Raw genomic sequence first — 13,858 nt, 5'->3', positions numbered from 1 at the left:
TTTTCCACAGGAGAGAACCTACGCCTGGGCAAGTTCCATAATTCACCCCAGGTTCCACACTTGGGAAACAGTTGGGCTGGGGAAAAGTGACAAAATTCTCCAGGCCTTGGCAAGATAGAAAGGATTGAGCCATCTTTGCATTCCACTCTTGTGTTCTAGCCAGTTTTCAAAGTCGCCCCAATAACTGGTAAAACTCTAGTTCTGCTTGAGGGTTTCAGGTTTCCCAAGCACTTGGCCAGCAGTGGTCTCTGAGCCTGCCCATCCTCTCCCCATGTCACAGGCACACTCCCAACCCCCTTTCTAGAGAATTCCTAGAACCCCGGCTTCAAGCAGAGAAGCCCAGGCTCGCTCTCTTTTGTGACACAAGCACAAGTTGTCATCGTGGGGGTAGGAGATGGTCCAGATAGGTTCCTTTCCCTTACTGTCACGAGTTAGCTGTGTGACTTCAAGCAGGTGCGCTCCCCGTCTGCTCTGGGCTCTCACTGCCCATTCGCACAAGGGTTGCCAAACTCTTTTTATACAGCCCACAAGCTTATAGTGGTGTTTCCTTTTTAAAGGATTGTAAAGCAAACGAGTATACAACGGACCCACGCTGTGAACCGCAAGGCTAAAAATATTGGCTATCTCGCCCTTTACAGAAAAAAGTGTGCCTCGCCTTGCTTTCGGGGGTTCTCTTCTGGCTCCATAATCCATGGTTTGATCTGTAGCAGTTACTGCCTGGACACACCACTCTGCATGCAGTTTGCAAAGCACTTCACGTGCCTCGTCTAATTTAACCCCAAAAGCTCCCAGAGGCAGGCTGTCCTCATCTGGTTTACTTTTGATTGCTTAGTTTCCAAGAATCATAAGTCCCTGAGAATGTCACCTATGGTTTGTTGGCTAGGTGGGGGATGTCATTTGAAGTCTTCTTACTTGCTAGGCATTCCCACTCGAAATTCAGATGTTAGTGAAAACTTCTCTAGCCTTCTCCTCTGTTGGCTTGTAAACGTTTACGTGGTTCTTTGGTCTGTTGAACTGTTGTGTTTGATGTGTCTGTTCTGAATGCTGTGCCGCAGACTTTGGTCCAAAGCAACAAGTTCTCACTTTGCTCTGGAAAAAAGAGCCTGCCTTGAAACTGCTGAGATCCGGTGTTATGTGACTGTTTTAAAAGGATCTGCTGCCCTTAGGAATGGAGATCGCTTCTCAACTCTTGGCAGAATGAATTTTGGCCAGATAAAATTGCAGTTGTGTGGGTTTAGGGGTGGCACACCAATTAGTCGTAACCTGTGGAGAGAGAGTGAAACAGTTTCTTTGGTGGTGAGTGTTTCCTCAGCGTTCAAGAGGATTTCTTGGTGGAAGGTTCATCGGAAGCAATTTTCGAGCTTCACGTTGACGTTCTGCCTGTGATTCACGCGGCTGAGCTCAGGGAGTTAGTCCTCGGTGTTGCCATTCAGAATCCATTCGTTACTGAACTCAGGTGGTTCAGCCCCATTAGCTTGACTCTTACAACACCCCGACGTGTGCTCTCGTTTCAGAGGTCAGCTGGCGGCTCCAGTCCGGAAGGTGGAGAAGGTAAGGAGACCCTACAAAGTTGGACCATCTTGGAGGCAGACACGGAAGCAACCTGATATTTCTTCCCCTTTATCATTATTTTCTGCAGATTCAGACCGAGAAGATGGGAATTACTGCCCTCCTGTCAAGCGAGAAAGAACATCGTCTTTAACCCACTTCCCACCTTCACAGTCAGGTAAAAGCTGTGGACTTCTGTGGGACGATAAAAGCATTTGTGCTCGTGACCCCTCCATTCCCCTCCAGCGTCTCACATCCGTCATGCGTCTCCTTCCCGGCTCCAATACCAGCCAGTTAGAACCAAACCGTGACTCGGTTTCCAGCAGAAAGCACCAGGATCCCCCCACCCCCATCCGCCATCAGGGACACTGGTGGAGTGTTCAACTAAGTGGACTAAGAGGCGCTGGAAGAAATTGTCCCTCTGAGGAGGAGGATGGTCTCTTCAGAGCCCTGTTGGTCACTGACGCACCCTTAATTCCATCTCCTCATTGTCAAGGCTGCCGGTTTCCGTAGACTGAAGGTGTAGGAAGTAGGGCATTCTCCTTGTCCATCAGCTGCAGACCTAGAACTTAGCAGTGTAGTGCAGCAGCCCAGACACACACGCGCGCGCACGCGCACACACGCCATAAATAGGAGTCATGTGGGTCCAGGAGGTACCCCAGAGGTGGGCCCTGGTGGAACCTTGAAGGGAGACCCCAGAGGCTGTGGAGGCCCTGGACGTAAGGCCTGGTCCGAGGTCATGCACAGAGGCTGGAGTAGGAGAGAGGCACGTTCCAGGTAGAAAGAGACATTGGGGCCACTTAGTGGGGGCCTCTGAAAGGCGGACACCCCTGGAGACGTGAGGCTTGGTGCGTCCCCAGGGCCTGCTCTCCCACCTTCCCATCTTGAGTTAGTCCTGTCTGGTATTGTCCCAGAGGGTCTCTCCCAGATGTCTGAAGCACCTGTTTGAAGACACGTTTATTTTCCAGTTACCTAAATTGAAATTCACTCTTGGGAAGTTAATGTAAAAATCTTTTACAGTTGTGAAGGATATTATTTTAAGGGGAAAAAACATTCCTGAAAGTTTTTCTTCTTGCACAAGTAACAAACTCGGGGGAATGTATAACTTAGAAAGTCACCATTCTTTCGAGATCACCCCTCTAGCCCAGGGGATTTCATGCCTATTTCCTTTCGCATGGATTTTGGGCAGTGCCACGTTCTTTTTCACGACTGCATAACATTCCCTTGAATGGATACACTGAGATTCAAGCTGCCTGGGCAGTTTGCCATCTTTACTAAAGATCCCTGTAGTCTGTGAAGGGAGGGAGCATTCCCTTCCTGGTTATTGATTTTACTCCTTCTCATGCACAAGCTACCTCTGACCCACAATTTCAGCATCATAAAAGCACAGCACGGAAGGGGGCATTTTGTGCTGTGGTCGAAGGCTGAAGGAGCAAAGCACCACCAAATGTTTTTTCCTTCCTGGCCCACTTAAGATCTGCCTCCCCTCCAGTCCATTGGCACTTAGGGAGACTGTCAGCTTTTGACCTTCAGGGAAAACAGAGATAGAACTGGCACCAATAAGTTTGTGAAATATTGTCTTTGCCATGCACTCTGACTCCACATAACAGCCTCTGTCCTCACTGCCATCAGAAGTTTTCACTCCAAGTTCCACTTCATTTGTGGAAGCCTGTTGGCTGGCCTGCAGCCCAGGTAGCAGGTGGTATTGAAAGTTAGACTTCAGATGGGTGAGGGGGTGACTGGTGAGGAACGAGTCACATGAGACTTTGAGCATCCGCTATGTCCGCTTCCCCAGGGCACAAGGACATCCCCCAGACACAGGCCCCCAGGGACATGTCTCTGCTGGGAGACCCAGCAGACCTGCTCCTGGCCCCTCTTCGGTAGGAAGGGTGACCTCTGCCTGTCTGCCCCTCTCACTCACCTTGTTTCTCCCTTGTTCCCTCCCCGCCTGCACCACCTTGTCAACAGTATCAAAAAACAATGTTTTTATGCCGTCAACCTTCTGCGAGTCATCTGCAGGCAATTCTGACTCAGAACCAGGTGAGCTGCCAGCCCCTCTGCCTTTTGCAGCCAATAATGGGTGGGGGGGGTTTCCTGGGATGAAAGCAGTTGATATTGTACAGAAAGCTCTTGAACAGGAATAAGCATTTGAAATTTGGGTTCTTTTTCATTTCCTGTTTTTTTTTCCCCAAATCTCTAGCTTGTAGATTAGGAATCCAATGTGGGACAGGCTTTAAAACCCCTTAAATTTCTGTTACTGCAAGCAGTGCCTAGTTGCAAGGAGTTATATGTCCATTGGGAAAAAAAAAAAAAAAACTATAAAGAGATGCAGTATTTGTTTTATTCATTTATTTTTTTAAAAAAAGCAAATCAGAAGTGCATAGAGTCCTGCCCCCCTTTTCCTACTCACTCTACCATCCCAAAGTCAACTACTGTTAAGCTTGTGTAATTTTCCAGACCCCGTTTCTGTGTATTAAATTCCTACATTAATTAAAATTGCTTAGATCTGCTCTGATAAATATATTTAATCAAAGCTTTAAAATGTTGGGGAAAACAGCTTGACCCGTTCTGAAGAATGCAGCGCCTTCCTTTTTTGGTCTTTTGCCGGAGAATTGCCTTTTAAGATTTCCTGAAAGTTTCTCCCTTGTGGCTGAAATTCCTCATAAAAGATTTAACGAGCAAGTTTAACAACCCGAATTCTGTAACCCAAGCCGCCTTACATAAATTCATTGTCGACTTCAAAGGCATTGCAAGATAAGTCGTGCCCTGGGCAGACAGTGTCAGGTGAAGAGGTGACTTTTTATAACCCCGAAGATTGATTTGATGGCACCGTCTCAACCCTTTTAGTTCAGTTCGACTCTGAAAGCAAACTCTTTGGAGCCAACCTCCTCACCCTGTCTGAAGAGGGAGGAACTTGGTTTGTCAAGGCCCTCGGGGCTCCGTCCCTGCTGGTTGTCACCCCCTTTCTAGCCAGCACACCGTTGTGGGGAGGGGGTTGCAATTTGCCGGCCTGAGGTTCTGGTCTTGGTGGTCAGTCAGCCAAGCCAAGTGTCTGTCCGTCTGTGCTGTCAAACTCTGTCCCCTCTCGTCTCATGGTGGCCTCTGCGGCTTCCTCTGGCACCGAGTACAGGGTAGCCCTGCGGGAAGGGGCAGTTAAGGCCCGGCTCACAGGCCCAAGGCTTGGTTGGAAGTAGCTGGTGCCCCGAATGTGACGGGAGTATGGCGTCCCGTCAGACACACATCTGCTCTGCAGAGCCAAGTTTCTTGGGTCCTCCGCTCCCTTCCTTCCTTCACTTTATCTTCTAGCTTTTCATTTTGAAAAATTTGAAGTTTAGAGAAAAGTTGTAAGGCACTTCCACATACTCCTTACCCGCTGATCCCCTTCAGTTTTTACCAGTCGCCCCCGTCACAGCCTTGACAGCCGGAGGGTCAGATCCCCAGGTCACATAGCACGTCTCTCCTGCAGTCTGGGACACCTCCGCAGTCTTCCCTTGGCTTCTGTGACCTCCATATCTGTGAAGATGCTTGTAAGTGGTGAAGGCCGGTTACTTTGTAGAAAGCCTTCAGTTTGGGTTTGTCTGATGGTTCCCTGTGACCAGATCCAAGTCATGTGCTTTGGGCTGGAATCCCACAGACGCGAAGTCATGGTCTTGGCAGCGCATCCTAGCAAGTGGCACACAGTGTTTACCTGTCCTGGGGTTAACTTTGATTACTTGATTAGGGTTGAATCTGCCAGGTTTCTTCACTGTAAAATGCCTTTTTTTTTTCTCCTTTGTAATAAATATTTTCTGGTAGATACTTTGAGACTCCAGAGAATCTCATTCTTTTCTCACTGGCGCCCACTAGTTTTAGCCTCCACTCATCTTTTCTTTTTGAATTATTACTCTAGTAGTTGTCAAATGGTGATTTTCTAATTCCACCGTCCTTTTACCTTTGTTAATTGCCACTCCACTCTGCGGCAGAGCTCTCTCTTCTCCCTGTTTATGTATCCATTGATTTATTGTGTCAGTAGGGATTTGTGGATTTCTGTTTTAGTCAGTGGGGTACAATGTTAAGATTGCACAGATCTTGCCAGTGGGATCCCTGTCCAGCCAGTTCCAGTGTCCTTGTGGCATGTCCCCATCATTTTTTTTTTTTAATGCAGATTTATTGAAATATCTTCACACACCATGCAAACCATCTGAGGTATTCAATCACTGGCTCACAGTATTGTCACATAGTTGTGCATACAACCCTGTGATCAATTTTAGAACATTTTCATTACCCCAGAAAAGAAACATAAAGAGAACCCAAATCCTCCATACCCCTTATCTCCCCCTATTATTAACCCATAGTATTGGTCTGGTATGCTTGTTAGTGTTGATGAAAGAATATTAAATTATTACTGTTAACTGTAGTCCATTGTTTGCAGTAAGTACATTTTCCCCCATACACTCCTCTATTATCAACTCCTTGTAATGGTGTTGTGCATTTGTTGTAGTTCATGAAAGAACTTTCTTATGTCTGTGCAGTTAATCAGGGACATTGTCCACCACAAGATTCTCTGTGTTCTATGTTGCCATTTTAGCCTCCAACTTTCCTTCTGGTGCCATACATGACTCTAAACTTCCCCCTTCCACTGCATTCACACGCCATTCAGCACTGCCTGTCATCCAGTTGAACACTGCTGTGCTCTCTGTCATGTGAGATGTTCTTCTCCTGTCCCAGCCCTGGAGTCAGCCATTTCTCCCAGGTGCCCTGGTTCCTCTTCATGGAGAGGGGGATTTGATACCAAGATCTGGGTGCTCTGTGTGCCAACTGCTGTTGGGGTATCGTTGCCCCCAGGTCCTCTCAGCGGACAGAGCCAGGAGCACTTCTGTATGCATTGCACATTTATGTCCACGTCTGTCTAGCTGTCTGTCTACACACAGTGAGGGTTTGGGTGATCCTGGCTTGTCCAAGGGGAGCAGTTGTGTTCACCAGCACGTAGGTAACAGGAGGAGAGCCTTCCTGTTCCATTCTGAATTCTGATTTGATTTTGTTTCATAATTGGAAACTTTGGTCTGACAAGGCTTTTTTCTGTGCATGTGTGTGTGTGTGTGTTTGTGTGTGTGTGTACAATTCAGCGGTTTTTAGTATATCCCAGAGTTGTGCAACCATCACTACTACATAGTAATAGAACGTTTTCATCAACCCCAAAGAAGTCCCCGACGCGTTAGCAGGCACTCCCCAGCCCCTCCCCTCATCCGTTGGCAGCCGCCAGTCTACTTTGTGTCTCTATGGATTATCCTGTTCCAGACATTTCAAATAAATAGAAACAGTATGTGGCCTTGGTGACCAGCTTCTTTCACTCAGCATGGTGTTGGCAGCTTCATCCATGTTGTGCATGTACCGGTGCTTCATTCCTTTTTATGGCTGAATAGTATTCCAGGATGTAGATGGACCACATGTTGTCTGTCCATTCATCAGTTGATGGACATTTGGGGTGTTTCCACTTGTTGGTTATTATGAATAATGCTGCTTTGAACATTTGTGTACACGTGATCGTTTGAAAACCTGTTTCCATTTCTCTTGGGTGAAGTTGTTGGATCGTGTGATAACCGTATGTTTAACCTTTTGAGGATGTTTTCCGGAACATCTGTATCATTTTACATTCCCAGCAGCAGTTTATGCGGGTTCCAGTTTCTCCACATCCTCGTCACTTGTTATTAATCTGTCTTTTTAATTATAGTCATCCTAATGGGTGTGAAATGGAATCTTGTAGTTTCAATTTGCATTTCCCTGATGGCAAATGATTTTGAGCATCTTTTCATATGCCTGGCCATCTGTATATATTCTGTAAAAAAAAGTCTCTTCTGATCCTTTGCCCATTTATTAGTGGATTATTTGTCTTTTTATTGTTGAATCATAAGTGTTCTTTATATATTTTAAATACGGGTCCCTTATCAGGTATGTAATTTGCAAGAATATTCTCCCCTGCTGTGGGCTGTCTTTTCAAAGGATGATATGCTTTGAGGCACAAAAGCTTAATTTTGATAAAGTCCAATTTATGTTTGCTTTTGTTGCTTGTGTCATATCTAAAAAGGTTTTACCTAACGCAAGGTCATGAAGATTTACTCCTAAATCTTAATTTACTTTTTCCTAAGAGTTTTATAGTTCTAACTTTTACATTTATGTCTTTGATCCATCATGAGTTCATTTTTATATATAGTCTGAGGTAGAGGTCCAGCTTGATTCTTTTACATGTGGCAAACCAATTGACTGTAAATGTGAGGATTTATTTCCAGATTCTCAGTCATGTTCCATTGCTCTGTACGTCTGTCCTCTGCCAGTGCCACACTGTCTTAATTACTGTAATTTTGTAGTACGTTTTATGAGTCCTCCAACTTGGTTCATTTTAAAATTGTTTCGACAGTTCTGGGTCCTTAAATTTACATAAGATTTTTAGAATGAGCTTGTCAGTTTCAGCAAAAATGCCAGCTGGGACTTCGATAGGGAATGTGCTGAATCTTAGATCAATCTGGGGAGTGTTGCTCCCTGAAGAATGTGAAATTTCCCAGTCTGTGGACATGGATGTCTTTCCATTTACTTGTTTCTCCTTGAGTTTCTTTCAACAGTGTTTTGTAGCTGGCAGAGTATTCATTTTGTGCTTCTTCTGTCAAATCTGTTGCCAAGTATTTCATTCTTTTTGAGGCTTCATAAATGGAATGGTTTTCTTAATTTCATTTTCACGTTACTCATTGCAAGTGTGTGGTAACACAACTCATTGTTATGTATTGGGCTTGCACCTGCAGCCTGCCATGGCCTTGCGATGGGTCGGACCTTGGCGCCAAGCAGGGCTGCCTGTGGCCCCCTTCTGCACCTGCCCCCGCGCATTCAGAAGCCGCCGCAGTAGCCTGCGAGACTGCAGTTGTGGTCCTCACTCCCCGGCACATCTGGCCTGTTGGGGGCACAGGCCCTTTCTGATGGTCCTTCTCACCATGGGTCACATGTGACCATCTCCCTTCCTGAGAGGGACACAGGTGATGGGGTCCCTGTGGGCAGCAGCTGCACTGAAGCCAGGCATAGGAGCCCCCAGGCTTTCTTGGTCTGCACTCCACCTCTGGAGTGCTCGGGAGGGGTGGCCTCCTCACAGCTGACGGGACAGGAGCCCTGCTTGTGGAAGGGAGTGCTCCCCTGGCTCCCTGCCCTTAGGCCTTGCAGTGCTCTGCAGGAACATCTGGAAAGAGAGAGCCTTGTCCGCCACTTTGTTCTCTTCACCGCAGAAAATGTGTCTCGTTTCCCAGGTGTCTGTTCATAGCACAGATACTCTTCCTGGTCACAGATGGATCCTCTGGCAGCTGAGTCCCTCAGGAAAAGAAACAATCGTGGGGACCTTCCTTCTCGGCTCCCTGATATTCTCCAGGGCTTGTGCACAGAGCACAACGTCAGGTCGTAATTGCTTCTGAGCCTCTCAGCTCCTGGGCAGGCCAGCAAATAGCAGGCATCTGGACAAGGCTGTCGAGGGTGGGCCAGCCGGGCACCCTCCACCTGCAGGGGCTCCTTGGCAACAGCTGGGAGCCTCGCTGAAGTCGCCCTCCTCTCTTCTGTCTTGCTTGTCCTTCACCCTCCCGCTCACCATTGTCAGCAGTTTGCCCCCAGCCAATGCTTGCTGCAGCCCCTGCCTCCTCCGCAGGCCGCCCACAGCCTCAGTGATGGACAGGGCTTCTGCCTCTGTGGTTTTTGTGTTTTTTTGTGTGTTGTTGGCCTTTTTTTCCCCCTAACTTTTTGACTACTATTTCCAGACTGTTTTTGTCATCCCAAACCCAAACTCGCACTCATTTAGCAGTAACCTCCTGTTCCATGCCTTCCCCACTCTGGTGACCATGATTCCATCTGCCTCTGGAGTTCTGCTGACTCTTCAGTATTTCACATAAGGGAAATGAGGTGACAGTTATCCTTTTGTTCTTTTGCTCAACATGATGTCTTCAAGGCTCGTGAACCAGCATGAACCAGCACTTCCCTTCTTTTTGTGGCTGCATGATATTCCGTTATCTGGACGGACCACATTTTGTGTATCCATTCATCTGTCTGTGGTCACTTAGTTGCTTCTGCCTTCTGGCTACTGTGAACCCTGCTGCGATGAACACTGGAGTACAAGTATCTGTCCGAGTTCTTGCTTTCATTTCTTTTGGGTCTACACCTACGCATGAAATTACCGTGTCATCTCGTACCATAATTCTGTTTAACTTGCTGAGAAATCACCGAACAGTTTTCTCCAGTGGCTGCACCATTTTACATTCCCACCACTCAAATGTGAGGGTTCCCCTTGCTTCCACATCCTCACCACCCCTCGTTATTTTCAGATTTTACCTTTAATGATCGCCGTCCTGGTGAGTGTGACGTTGTGTCTCATTGTAGTTCTAATTTGCATTCTCTAATGGCTAATGATGTTGACCATCATTTTATGCATATGTTCAGAGGCTATTTGAATATCTTCTTTGCAGAAATGTCTATTCAAATCCTTGACCCCATTTTAATTGGACTGTTTGGCTTTCTGTTGTAAAACTTCTTAGTATATTCTGGATATTAAACCCTTATCAGATATGGTTTCCAAATATTTTCTCCCATTCTATAGGTGGTTTTTTTTTGCTTCCTTGATAATGTCCTTTAATGCACAGAAGTTTTTAATTTTGATGAAGTCCATTTTATCCATTTTTTATTGCTCATGCTTTTGGTGCAAAATCTAAAAATTCCATTGCCCCCTAGTGTTTTAAGAGGTTTATAGTTTTAGCTCTTATGTTTAGGTCGTTGATCCATTTTGAATTAATTTTTGTACATGGTGAGAGGGAGGGGTCTGCATTCATTCTTTTGCAGGTGGATTTCCAGTTGTCCCTGCACCATTTGTTGAAGAAACTTCTTTCTTTGTAGAGTCAGCTGGCCATAGATGTGTGGATTTATCTCTGGGCTCTCAATTCTGTTGCGTCGGTCTGTGTGTCTGTCCTTACGCCAGCACCGCATAGTGCTAATGACTGTAGCATTGTGGTATGTTTTGAAACCAGGAGAGAGCATCCTTTACATTTGCTCCCGTTTCAAGGTTTTCTGCTGTTGAATCCATCTAATGAGTTTTTCATTTCAATTACTGTACTTTGCAGCTCCAGAATTTGTTTGATTCCTTTTTATAATTTCCCCATCTTCATTTTGTTCAGACATTTTCCTAATTTCCTTTAGTCCTTTGTATAGGGATTCCTTTATAGCTTACTGAACATATTTAAGACAGTTGATTTAAAGTCTTTGACCAGCGGTTCCAGTGTTTGAGCCTCCTCAGGGATGGTTTCTGGCCAGTTCTCTTTTTTTCCTGTGAATGGGCCATACTTTGCTGTTTCTTTGTGTGTTATATAATTTTTTTTTTGAGGACTGGACATTCTGAGTGTTATGTTAAAACTCGAGAAATGCAGTTCTCCCACTCCTCTGGGATTGCCAGGGTTTTTGTTGTTGTTGAAGGCCGGAGCTGTCATTTTGTGACTTTCCCAAACTATTTTTGTTCCCAAATGGAGAATGGAAATAGAAAAGAGAAGGAAAAAAGTAGATCCTGCCTCTCGAGACCCCTCTGCCACTTTTCCCTGAATGGGGTTGGAACAGTGGCCTCCCTCCGAGCCAGCCCCGCCGTGATCTGAAGTTGCTGATCAAAAGCAGGAACCAGCGATCAGAACACACTTCCCCAGGTTTTGGAGGACTGAGTCCTTATGGCCCACCCAGGCTGCAGTCCCCCCTGTTGCATGTGTGCGGTTGGGGGATTAGGGATGGTAGACGCTGCCCCAGGGTTGGAATTCACCGGTATTTCCCGCAATATATCAGCCTCTTCTCCTGTTCTTCCCTGGAAGCCACACAGTGTTCCAGTAGACTCCAGGGTTTCAAAACAGTTGATTCCAACAGTTCCTGCCAGTTCTCCTCCCTGGTCTGTTTTGGTTTCAATTTGGAAACATTTGCACTGGTTCTCCAGGCCCATGATCTCTTGAGTTCAAGAACTCGTCATCTCCTGCCCTGTCTCGCGCCTGGCTTAGCTGCCCCACCTGCTGCTTATGTTCTGTCTTGTATTTTTAGAGGAAAAGAGCAGTGGGTTCCGGTTGAAGCCACCAACGCTCATCCATGGCCAGGCACCCAGTGCAGGTAGGACTGTCTTGGAGGAGGAGGGGGCATTTCTTTAGATCTCTCCAGGCCTTTCTGTAAGGATCTTTGGGTCCAGCCCTATAAGGCAGCCCCACCACTGCTTCCTAAATCGTCTCTGCTCCCTGACAAGGAAGCGTTGGGAACATCGCTTTACTAAAGGAGCCTGACCCAGGAGGTTAGCCAGCAAGCTCCCTGCCGATCAGCTTGAGGTGGAGGCGAAGCATGGGGCGGCCTGGCCTGGCCTGGGGCCTTCTGGGCTCTGTGCCCGGCGATCATGTGCTTGATTCTGACTCTGATCTCTCCAGAGCTCTCTGGCCTCTACATGCTGAGCGCCAACCCTGGCGAGCAGAGCTGCACCCGGGGGCTCACTGTTAGGTCCCGGGGCCGGTGATGGAGCCCAGGGACCTGCTCCAGGAGCCGGGGCAGGAAGCCTCCACAGGGCAGGGATCAGTGCTTGGAGGGGATTTCCTCAGGGTGATGTTTTGAAAAGCAAGTGCAGAGATCCCTAAACCTCAGGGGAATCACGTGTGGCCCCACTGCTTCTGGGGCATAAGTTTTGTTTAATCCTATTAAAAAAACTGACAATAATCAGAATCTGCAGAAAATATCTTGGATGTAAAAAATAATAAAGGTGGTTCCCTGCAGAGTCTAGCATGGGAGGGGCGTGAAATGGGTGTGAATTTTCTCGGGCGCACCTGAGACCACTCCGGGGTGTTGCGCTCCTGCCAGTGCCTCCCCTGGGGTCCGAGGGCCCTGGGAAAGCCGGCTTCTGTCCCCAGGTCTGCCGAGCCAGAAGCCCAAGGAGCAGCAGCGCAGCGTGCTCCGCCCAGCAGTGTTACAGGCCCCCCAGCCGAAGGCCCTCTCACAGACTGGTAAGAAACACGTCCCCAGGGGCTAGACAGCAGCGTTGCATCATAGTGAAGAGAGCATGGTTCAGATGATCCTTTAGGTCGTGCCCCTGCCCTGTCCCTGGCAAGCCTCCCCAGGGGAAAAACCTCCCCACAGCTCTCAGGCTGAGCGGGGCCTGCTGCTGGCAGCCTGCCCTAGCCCTTCCCGTAGACCCCCGTAGTAGCTGGCACGTGCCCTTGGACACTTCACGTCTGTACCTACATGTTCTCAGACAAAAAGCTCAGCCTGGTGTCTTTATGGCTCAGCTAAGGGACGTACGTGTAAGGGTAATTCTGGTCAGGCGTGTCTTTTCGTCCTACTGGCCAGTCCAGGCCTTAACTCCTCAGCTGTGTCCATTATAGCCACACAGGTCATGGTTTTCAGTTAATCTTTAATGTGCTTAACTCTAATGGGCTTCTCTTCCTCTTCATGTTTCCCTAACTTAAGATTTCTTTACCAGAAGCAACTCAGCAGCCAACATTACAAAAATTGCTAGTATTTCTGAAGAGTTTTCAGATACACAGGAAATTTGTTAATCTAATGCTGAACAATCAAAACCAGTTTTAAAGTTGCGCGTGTCCTACATAATCACAACTATTTAACGGGAAAAAGTCATAGAGCAAAGACTTTTATTAGACTAGTTTTTCTTTCTCTAGTACACGTTCTCTGTTTTCCCTCAATCAGCAGCATTGCATTTAAATAAACTGAAAACTCACCCAGTTCTTTTTGGAATAAACAAGATATTCTCAGTCCTGTGAGTTTTCTGTTAAGATTTCGTGACTTTGAAGGGATGCCAGAGCCTTTTCTTAACAAGGAGAAATTACACTATCACCCCACGCGATGCACGTGCTAGGAGGGAGCCCTGGAAGTGACCCAGCGCTTCAGGTCGCAGGTGTCCTGGGGGAGAAGGGTCCAGCCCGCATGCCCGACACTCCCCTGCTGTCCCTCTCTCCCGCAGTCCCAAGCAGCGGCACCAACGGGGTCAGCATCCCAGCAGACTGCACCGGGGCCGCGTCGTCGTCATCACCTGACAACCCCGGCCAGAGGAGCCCCTCGGAACCTGCTGACGAGACCCAGGCACCTGAGGTTCGTGTGTCCTGGGGCAGGGAGAGCGCCAGGCACCAGGCTCCGGCTCAGACTGGGGGCGGGGAACCCTCGCAGGATTTGGCTGAGCTCATACCTGTTAGCCTGTTCTGGGCAGTGTGTTGGCCTATTTTAAGGCTTTCTAGATTGGCTCACTGGTATCAGTGAGTAACTGTAACTGAAACAAATTACAGGACTGCCAAGGGTGGCC

At 47.6% G+C, this 13,858-nt stretch overlaps 1 protein-coding gene across 7 annotated transcripts in view; it reads left to right on the top strand.

The window, feature by feature from the left end:
- The window catches only part of RANBP3 (RAN binding protein 3), a 58,954-nt gene that overhangs the window by 31,245 nt on the left and 13,851 nt on the right, over nt 1-13,858 (top strand). For all 7 annotated transcript variants that reach the window (XM_037824292.1, XM_037824289.1, XM_037824287.1 and 4 more), the window contains 6 exons: nt 1,515-1,551; nt 1,640-1,726; nt 3,517-3,588; nt 11,611-11,676; nt 12,456-12,548; nt 13,523-13,650. In XM_037824292.1, coding sequence (XP_037680220.1) covers nt 1,515-1,551; nt 1,640-1,726; nt 3,517-3,588; nt 11,611-11,676; nt 12,456-12,548; nt 13,523-13,650 — 483 coding nt within the window. The remainder of the gene's footprint in view (nt 1-1,514; nt 1,552-1,639; nt 1,727-3,516; nt 3,589-11,610; nt 11,677-12,455; nt 12,549-13,522; nt 13,651-13,858) is intronic.

The sequence above is a fragment of the Choloepus didactylus genome, assembly GCF_015220235.1.
Source record: "Choloepus didactylus isolate mChoDid1 chromosome 25 unlocalized genomic scaffold, mChoDid1.pri SUPER_25_unloc1, whole genome shotgun sequence".
NCBI lineage: Eukaryota > Metazoa > Chordata > Mammalia > Pilosa > Megalonychidae > Choloepus > Choloepus didactylus.
The sequence above is the reverse complement of the archived record's forward strand: the minus strand, read 5'-3'. Positions and strand labels throughout refer to the sequence as shown.